This window comes from Neodiprion virginianus, chromosome 4, assembly GCF_021901495.1.
Source record: "Neodiprion virginianus isolate iyNeoVirg1 chromosome 4, iyNeoVirg1.1, whole genome shotgun sequence".
NCBI classification, from domain to species: domain Eukaryota; kingdom Metazoa; phylum Arthropoda; class Insecta; order Hymenoptera; family Diprionidae; genus Neodiprion; species Neodiprion virginianus.
The window spans coordinates 31,942,712-31,952,850 of record NC_060880.1 but is presented as its reverse complement, the minus strand read 5'-3'; the positions used below and the strand labels follow the sequence as shown (position 1 = coordinate 31,952,850).

Genomic DNA, 10,139 nt, shown 5'->3' with positions numbered 1-10,139 from the left:
GAAATTTTCCAAGCAGTGTACCTTTTTATCAACGTCTGGCTAAAGTCATATCCTCCCAAAAGAAAATTCCAACCCTTCAATGTTTTACTATTTTTTTTTTGAATAGCATATAAATACACTACTTACTTAATTTTTAGGTACAGTTTTTACCACTTTTTGAAGAGCAGGTGGTATACATACTGGACAGATAGTATCTACTTTGCCAGGCCGTCGTAGTAGATCACTCAAGAACTGAACAGTGTGTGGCAGCGGCGAAATTTCAGACGTCAAAAGTTCTGCCTCCATCCTTGGAATAATTTCTGAGTGATACGTAGATACAGGAAAATGATGACCACAAGTGAATACCATCATATCTTCATCAGTTTCAAGAAAACTAGAAACGTCGTCTGGAGCCTAATTGTTGCAAAAATAATTTAAAAAATACGTAATTGACCTTAGATCTTCAATACAGAAAGACAATACATTAATCTAATTACTTTTGTCAAAAAAAAACGGACACAGGTACCAAATCACTCAACATTTTACAGCCATCATTCAATTATATCGGAACACTTTACCTGGACCTGTATAAACGGCCTAGAATCACATTCTTCCGAAGATATTGTGCTGATGACTCCATCGATCATCTGTTCTGGAGTTTTGTTACCATTTGAACCTGGATATCCAGTGAAGGGAGGACCGTAATGTTTAGCCGAAAGCTGTGACAATAATTCTACATATTCTGGTGTAGGTTTACCTGCAAGAAATCACATTTCTATAACTTTTCTCTACCTCAGGCAAAGAAAAATACACAATGAAATTATATCAACCAGTGCGCCAATTTCAAAACTGAAAAAATTTCAAACCTATTTACCCTGATCTATGTGCCTCAGTAGAGTGGAACAGACCTGTAGACAGAATTTTGTCGACAAAGAGTTCATCATGGTCAAACTATTCGCTTCTGTTTCGCCTTGGTTTTGAACAGCGGCTTCATCCATATTGTGCTGACTGAAACAGAACAGAGTACCAGATATAGAGGGATTTGATTCAGTAGAAAGTTTTAAGATTACAAGCCACTGCTCGGTAAACTTTTCAGAACTTTGCAAAAATCGAACATTCGACAATCTCAAACTGATATTACAGGTAAAAACCTCTGTCAATTGACACATTTGCTTACCAAAACAATAATAGGCCGAGGGGGTAAAAAAACTTGCTCATATGCCGCAGTAATATATTTTCTAAATTTTCTATCGGCAAATTGTGTTTGATCCAGAACTCAATGGCTATCTGTAGAACCTCTCGCATTGTAGCATGAGATTCGTCTTCAATTTCACTGACATAAAACTCTACAATGCTTGTAGCTTCAGATACTATGGCGTTTTCTTGATTACCTTTAGCCTCATTCCCTAAAATATTTCTATTAATAACATTAATCTTTTTTTGGGCTAAAAATTGTTCATCTTCTGAAACAGTAGCACAGTTCGCATTCTTCTGATGATTCAAATTTCTCGTTATAAAATCGAGCTCTTCCGACATTCTTGGAGCAGAAGTCAAATCAGACAGATTTGGTAAAGAATTTTCCCCAGCCTGAGCAGCATTCTTCACAAATGCTGGAACATTTTCTGAAAAAGTATTCTTTTTCTGCTCGTCATACACACTGTCAAGAGCATCTTCAGTAATGTCTAATGAAATATCCTCGCTTTTAGAATCTTCGCACAATTCTTCTGAGCCTCCTTGACAATCAAACGTGTATAACTCTTGTTCCAGTGACTGAAAGCTGTCTAAAGATCTGCTAGCAGACATTTTCATTTTTTTCTTCTCTTCAGATTCTTCTAAAGTATCGACTAAATTTTGTTCCATGTGTTTATCAAACAGTTCGGTATTTTCCTTGATATGTCGAGTCTGCGCATCGGATGTTAGCGAATTTCCTACTGCTTTTGCCATGTCGTTCAAGTCGACAGAAGAATCAGTTTCGACTTGGTTTCGATCACACTTGTATGAAAACTTGTACAATTTTAGGTGAGAGGTGTTCAACATTTTCAATTGATGTGAGAGAGCATCCGTAAAATTATGCTCCAGTAGAGAAATCTTTGAAGCGGCTTGATAATTTCCCAGTTGAATACACTGTAAAACAATCACAGAATACATATTTACTATCAGAAAACATTTAACATCTACAACCGAAATCTTTAATAGATATTTAGCACCTTGTAAAATTACAAAAGACACACTACAATTCAAAGTACATCTTGGGCTGTAGGATGTATAAAAATGTGTATGTAAAGTTCACCTTATCCATTATTTTGGCACTATCATATAATCCGTTCAGCCTTTCCAGTATATAATGTAAGGTCGTTTCTCCTAACGACTTTTCCACAACAGTCAATGGTTGCACAAGCCCAGCCAACGGTGTGACGTCATAACTTCGATAAGAAATAACAGGAGTAGGAATATTAGGAACTTGACTAGGAGTATCTAGAGTTGAGTGAGCAGCATGTGGCAATCGAACAATTCGTCTTGACGATTTGAGCAAAACCAGTTTTCTCTCAACACCTCGCGAATCTTCTACTGGAGGACGACCCAATTGCGCGGTATTATTACTTCCCCATGCAAGAACAGTCCCTCCTTGAACAAGAATGGCAACGAAATTATAAACTTCTACAATATAATTATTCATGACTTTTGATAATGTTTTACCTGGTTGCATGGCGACAGTATAATCACAACCACAACAAAGGCTAACTGCTTTGATGGCTCGATTAGCTTCATCTCTTCTGGCATCTTCATTCCCATTTGTCGGCACATAATTTGATCTGCCATCATTATGATTTCCTCCACCATTGGCATTCCCATTATCTGTATCTGGACTCTGCCGTTTTTCATTTGCTTTGTAGCCGTTATGTCGTGGTGGAACCTTAGGTGTGGAAGAAATAGGATTATAGCTGAGGGGCATGGGAATCGTTACTTCACGCCGACTACCATTGCCTATCTGTCCATCCAAATTTCGTCCCCATACGTAAACTGACCCATCCTTTGTTAAAAGACAAGAATGATGGCATCCAGTTGATATCTAAAAATGTAATGCATGTCTTACAGGACTGACTAAAGAAGCTGACCCTCATAAAGCGAAAGAATACTCGTGCTCTAAATGTCCACGAGTAGGCATTACCTGTACTATCTGCCCGCAAACTGAGCTCGTGTCAACTAACGAAGGTTGCAAATGAGTTTGTGCTTCTTCAATGGCCCCGACGTTGATGCCTCGCAATCGTGGACTAGTTGGCAACTTGATGCTGGCAGTCTGTTTTGACTGCTCTGTGGTATTAGTTGAATCTTCATTTGAATTTTCTGTTTCATTAATTTGTGCATTGTTTTGCTCGGATTGTGCAATTGAGTCACTGTCTTGTGCAATTTCATTATACTTATCAAGAGTTTCAATATATTGAGTAACTTTATCCGAAGCTACCCGTTGCTGAAGTATTCTAGCCTTCTTTTGTGCCTGTGCTTGCAGCCGCAAGACCTGGGGACTAGCTCCCCATGTGTACAATTTATTTGTAGCAGTAACAGCCAGCTGTGAAACAATATGTGCTGGTAAAATTTACGTGATGTCTTGTAATACTACATACATAAACTGTTTAAAAGTATTTGTTCTCGAATCTCAATCAATGGCATTATGATACAATGAAAAACTCACATTTTGAAAATATCCAGTTGTGATCAACCAAATTTTTTCTGGCAACAATGTAACTTTTATGGGAAGTGAAGACTTAATATTAGTCCCATTCCCAAGTTGACCAAACACGTTGCTACCAAACGAGTAGACATCACCATCGGCAGTTAGTACTAAAGTGTGCGCATGGCCAGCGCTTATTTGCCTTACAATAGTCCCGAGGAGCGAGGTAACCAAGGTTGGAATATTTTTTTCAATGGTATTTCCATGACCTAATTGGCCATGCACGCCCCAGCCCCAGGTGAATACTCTTCCATCTTTAGTCAATGCAACTGAGTGATACTGACCAGCTACTGCATCGACAATAATTTCGTGTGCCAAGGTAACAATCAATTCTGGATTTGGACATTGAAGCTTTTTCTCAAGCCCAAGTTGACCAAACTGACTAGCGCCCCAAGCATATATACCATTATTAGTCACGGCCAAAGAGTGACAACGACCACACGATACACTAAGTACTTCTACCTTCATACTTTGAAAAGTGGGAATTATCTGAGGAGATCCATATCTAGACATCGTTGGACCAGTTCCTGCCGGAAATTTATAATTGTCCAAGTTAGGTAGTCAGAATGTGCATGAACTTTTTTTCTCGGGTTACAGTAAATAATTTTTCGTTACTGTTCTATTTAGCAGACAGCAGGTGCCTCGTGGATGTACAGTGATAAAGTTACCTAAACATCCTTGCGCAGCATTTCCCCAAGTATAAACATTGTTATTTCTGATGAGGGCTACATGAGAGAATCCAGCACTCAAAGCCCTCCGTTTGAAGTCTGCATTAGAGTTTACGTCATCGATATCCTGATAAAATAAGCGAAAAGTATTTATTTTGGTTCAATCTTTTCAGTATCAATGTAAGAATCTTACTCTTTCTGTATTAGACACTGGTATACGATGCATCAGTTTTGGTTCATAGTTCAACGCAGGAGACTTTTTATGAATGAGAGTTAGAAGAATAAGAAGAAATGTCTCGATAAATTCCTCTACTGGTGCACCAACTTCATCCTGAAATAAGAATAATTTCATATGTGAAATTTTCATGAAAAATTGATGCAAAATCGCTATTTTCAAGCATCACGTTAATCATGTAATAGTTATTTTAAAAAATGAAAAATTAATAATAAACTTTCAAGAATTTTCTGGGCAGAAAATTTGCACGTAAAATCTACTCACTAAAGTTTCTGTTAGATCTAAAGAATCAAATTGACTGGATTGAGAGCTGTGAGATGTAGTTCGATGTCGAGCTCTGCACCGGATTAACAACGGTCGTAATACTGGACTAGTTGGATCATACAATGCAGTCAACCTCTGGAAAAACCGAAGTTACAGAATTATATTTATTGCAGCACCAATCTTGATAACAAGTGTCAATTGAATTAATAAACGTACCTGAAGGGCGAACAATTGTAATGTAGCAAGATTAGCAAGAACAAAGGCTGTATGATGTTTGGCCAGATTTGGACATACTAGCATTGCTTGAATTAATCCTGATTCACTTAGACACATTAATAATCCAGCTGAAAGTAATAAAACAATGAGAAAAAACATTTTCTCAGCCACAAGATATGTCGATTTAATTTCTTTAAACATACAGTCGAGTTGATGATGTGCAGGCTGAGAGGAACTCAAATTCAATGAACGGACAACCTTCATAAGAACTTCCAGAACTTGATGATAAAGGCCCCTCTGAGTAGCTAACTGCTGTAAAACCTCCCACAGCCCAGTTTGTCCTGCGACATTGACTGCTAGAACTTCGTCATAAAAAGTATTTGAAGCTAAAAAATTTCTATGAAGAGAGATATATTGCATTAGAAATGTGACAGTGATTCAAAATAAATAAGCAATAATTTTGAATAAGAAACAGATTAGAGAAATTTTCTTGACACTCACGAAAATTGTTTGTGAGTTTGATTGGATTGTTGCGCTGAGGCTCGTAGAGTCAGTTCTGTAAATGCCATGACACTCAAATTAGACAAATGTATTCTGGTTGTCACTGATAACTCTATGACCGATGGTGGAACTAAGCAACCAGTAACATAACTTAGTAATTCTGTTGTATGTCCAGCCGATGCAAATTTGAGAACACTTTTCAACAATCGACACTGCAACCCAATGATAGATGGTGTGTCAGGTCAAAATATATATATAAATCATTTTTATATTTATTACTGGCAGTACGCTTACTCTTGATAATTTATACAAGACAATAGCTCTCGAAAATTCCTTATTGGACAAAAGTATATCTCCCGCATTTTCCAATAGATGTTGCAGATTCATTCCGAAAACTAAGGCCAATCTTTCAGCTTTTTCCAATTCCTTGTGTTTTAAAACTAGATCCATGAAAACTGATAGCAATGGTCTCCTGTTGAATAAATTGTACAAAATAGTTTAGCTGTGACGAGTACATCGAGACAAGATCAATGTATTCAACTGGATCTGAACAATGTCAAAATTGCCATGTAACAAATCACTTATGTGAAATGCACAAACCTGACTTCGATTTTGTATATAGCAAAATTGGTAACAATTATGCAAGTATCGACAAGGGGAATATCTGCTTTGATGTCCTCCACCTTCTTGGGAATGCCGTACTGATTCTCACTATTCCCACTGGTATCCTTTGTTGTTGTAACTTTAAAATCGGTTACTCTGTACACTTTGTCTATGATTTCATTATTTCTCGCAAAAGAAAATCGTCCTATCACTGACTCAGGATTAAACTCTGTATCACCACCAATCCGTGTTTCAGATAAAGGGCACGAAATAATAAGGAGAGATTTTTGATGAACGTCGGTTACATAAAATAGACGCTGAGTGAGTAATATGTTGTGGCAGAACGATGGCATCTTATGCACATATAGAGGCACCATAGAAGCTTCGGTCTCATGGATCTGTGTAAAATTATTCAGAAACAATTATAGCACAAATATTACTTCAGATTTTTCGATTAATAGAAGTAAAAGAAATAGACTTTTTCTTACAGTGAGATGGTTAGTTGGTGGATGATAACCGGTATACAGATGCTGACCCTGACGAGTGTACTGAGGTGTAAGAAACATATCTCGAGGTACCAATTCTGGATTAAGCAAATCTTCTCTTCTCTCCGAAAAATGTCTACTTAGGCCAACCGTAATTGTCTCATCAGTTCCGCTACTACTGCTGCTGTCTAAAATCAAATGTAACCCATGATACAATCGTAAATACTGGTGTTAAATTGCTGAATCATTTTTAGATGGAATACAAAATTCCCAAGCATCACTTACTAACTAAAAGCACCAAATATCTTTGGTAATGTTCAATCTTTCGATATTTTACCACCTACCACGTCGTGCCGAGGATCCCGTTAAACTGCGACTTCTAGTCTCAGCCAACTTTTGTTTTAGTATAGCGAGTTTCTCAACAGAAAGTTGTTTGAGTCCTTGAAGTCGAGATCTAGTGGTGGGAAAGTTTTTCACTTCGTCACTTAGGCCTCCACTTGAATGTAATAGAGGATTGGATCTGTGGAAAGGTTTGCCACCTTCCAAAGGATACACGTAACCGTTCGTACGCTGTTCCAAGATCAACCTCCACTGTTGGTGGGTTTGGTTCGTTATTAAAAGTGACACTACATCAAGACTGCTATCCTGACAAATGTGAAGATTGGCTACATTCCCTGTGACATTCGTCAGTCCAACTTGACAACCATTCTCTAGATTAACGAGCACAATTTCACCATGTTCTGTTCCTATAATACCAACATGGCTGCAATCCACAACTCCTTGCCACCATACCAATGCACTAGGTCTGCAAATTGGTTATACTTGATTAATTTGATGCAAAGCTTATCGTTTATACAAAAGTAATGTGACAAATGTGTCAATTTTTATATACTAATTAGAAGTGTTAAGGATACACGTCAAGTCTCAAATGTAATAAGTGAATAAAAAATACTAGACTTCAACAATTATGTAATATTGACTAAATTGTTAATATTACCTGGCATATGAAGACTGAGTATTTAGTGAAGAGAATGATGTAACATCGTTCGTAGCCCATCTGTGATCTAGGCTCGTGTTCTCATCAACCAAAGCTAAAGCGGGTACAATATACAAAGAGCCATCGATACTAGCGGTAAGGAGCCAAGATCCAGAAGGATCGAAACAAAGGGCTGAGATTCGTTTGTAGGATCCTTGAAACCACGGAATTCTCTTGACGATTGGTGGGCAGTCAACATCTGGTTGATAATGAAGTACTAAGTCGGCATTCCCCGTTGTGAACGCCAAAAGCTGCTTTCTGCCAATCTCAGACCGGGCACTGTGAGAAATTTCACCAGCTTTGAGTAGACAGCGCAATTCAAACAGATTTTCATCGAGAAGGTTTATGGTTGACTGTGAGCCTTCCGCAGCTTCTATTTCAGCCATTACAGTATTCAATGTTGATGAACGTCAGGTTAATAGCATCGTATCTGTAGAATGATAATAATGTCTATTCATTGAAAATTTTTAAACTGATGAGCTGAAGAAATTGGAACATAACAGATTCCAATGACTAACTTGTCTACAGAGATGTAGCAACAATTAGTTTGTATTAAATGTGTTGTCCAAAGTCATTAGTATATTGCTGATTTCGCCGCAGTCATTAGTGGCAACTAAATGACTCTTTACCCTTGTAATGCTAATGGCGCATGAGCTCAGAATTAAACAAGCCACAACTCTTGTTTATGACATTAAGATCTTTTTCTATAAAATTATCTGTATAACTAGCTAAGATTTTTCAGAAAGTTATCAGTGAATAATAATAAAATGCCTGGTGAAGCCAAATGACAGAATGAAAGAGTGCTAAAATATTGAAAGGTTTAATCAGGGTATGTATTTAGCCAAAGTTGTGACAAAATTACGCATTGCAAAATCATGTTATTTATAAATTTTACCTACTGCACAACAAGGATCTTATTTCCGGAGATATTCGTTCCTTAAATCCGTTTTTTATCTTCATTAATAACGAAACAGCACTATCAATATGTAACAAACTTACAATGAGAAATGAAGAAAATATACTGTCTTGATAAACTGCAAATAAAAACCAGTGTACAATTTTGATCTACACTCATCACGAACTAAACGCCATTGCGACCTTTCCTATTTTCTATACGTCAAAATTTGAAGGTTAGGGAGGACAAATACCTCCCATACACGGACTTATGGACGGAGCGTAAGCTAGGCTTGTGGGCGAGGGGAATGCACCTTGGGGAGAGTACATGTGGTAGCACGTCGGCCATATTGATGAGCTATTGTAAGTTTTCGGGCGCCACGTTTAAACGATTCACTTTAGGCAGTATTAGTTTTTCGGACAGATCGTTGCGACAAACTATTTCATCGAACTGTATAGGTATGTACGAACACAGCTTCAATTCTTTTTGTATAAAAAACTGTGCAGGTAAGCACATTTTTTTTAAATCCAATTTTAATTCCGGCGAACATTCTATAGAGGTGCAAAGCACCTGTACATAGAACCAGAATAATAATGAGTATAAATATAAACAAAGAAAAAACCAAAAAAAAAAATATATAATACAATGACAGAATAAACAGAAAACATCGCGTTGAATGATTCGTAAATTATTGTATATAGAACCTACATAAATAAATGATTTATGTTCACATGCTGAAATATATTTGTATTCAAAAACTATGAATTGAACTCACATTTGGAATAGCATCGTCTTTCAGCCTAACTTTGAAGGCAGATGTTCGATCGAATTATTCCGGTGAAAAATGACATGAACATAAATAAGCATACTTTGGCACGCTTGTGTTCGTCAACACTATCGTATCAAGCCATATCCTACGCCTCTCAATATTTTTCGGAAGACTTGAATGAACATAGATACAAATACATTAGTTGGAATCACAGCATTCACATTATTTACAATTCCAGAAGCGTTACTTATACTCACAGGTGAAATGTAGCCTTATTCTCTACTTCGACCTCACATTGTTTTTGTGATTTTGAGAAAGATCTGTTTTTGCAGTTAGGCGCTACCACGGTCTTACATACAGGTTCGCAACCTAGTAGGGTGGGGAATGACTCAGATAATGAGGCAAAACCGTGGTTCTCGCCTTCGCCGTCTGCAGCGCTGCCCCCTCGGGGTGAGCCAATCATAAATCAGATCCGAACAGTTGATTTTTCGGAATCAACAGTCCTGAATAACACTCAAAAATGAAGAAAGATACAAATAAAAAATGATTGAGATGCTTACTAGCATTCCATGGCGGGCGTGATAATTGTTTTATTTTAACGGAATCCTCAAATGTTTAAGTCAATAAAATCCATAAACATCAAGCGAGGGCTCACAACTTTTGAGACAGTTTGAGATCTTGTGTAAATGATCTATCGTTTACACACTTTACACTGAGGTATGAACTGTCAAAAACTTCGATGAGCAGGTTATCTTATC

The 10,139-nt window shown here is 37.3% G+C and overlaps 1 protein-coding gene across 4 annotated transcripts; it reads right to left on the bottom strand.

Moving 5' to 3' along the window:
* Positions 1-40: 40 nt before the first annotated feature.
* On the bottom strand, positions 41-9,758 carry LOC124302669 (uncharacterized). Of its 4 annotated transcripts, XM_046759061.1 has the most exons (21): positions 9,639-9,758; positions 9,388-9,553; positions 7,679-8,147; positions 7,026-7,486; positions 6,685-6,869; positions 6,194-6,594; positions 5,888-6,065; positions 5,594-5,805; positions 5,296-5,489; positions 5,093-5,220; positions 4,877-5,011; positions 4,571-4,708; positions 4,378-4,504; positions 3,671-4,236; positions 3,149-3,547; positions 2,677-3,049; positions 2,270-2,604; positions 1,157-2,103; positions 854-987; positions 558-736; positions 41-393 (listed from the first exon to the last, which is right to left on the bottom strand). In XM_046759061.1, the coding sequence occupies exons 3-21, from the start codon at positions 8,101-8,103 to the stop codon at positions 127-129; spliced, it is 5,784 nt and encodes a 1,927-aa protein (XP_046615017.1). In that variant the 5' UTR covers positions 8,104-8,147; positions 9,388-9,553; positions 9,639-9,758; the 3' UTR covers positions 41-126. The 4 variants fall into 4 exon arrangements, with proteins under 4 accessions (XP_046615017.1, XP_046615015.1, XP_046615014.1 ...); XM_046759059.1 differs by lacking the exons at positions 9,388-9,553; positions 9,639-9,758 and adding an exon at positions 8,613-8,833; XM_046759058.1 differs by lacking the exons at positions 9,388-9,553; positions 9,639-9,758 and adding an exon at positions 8,617-8,833.
* Positions 9,759-10,139: the final 381 nt, after the last annotated feature.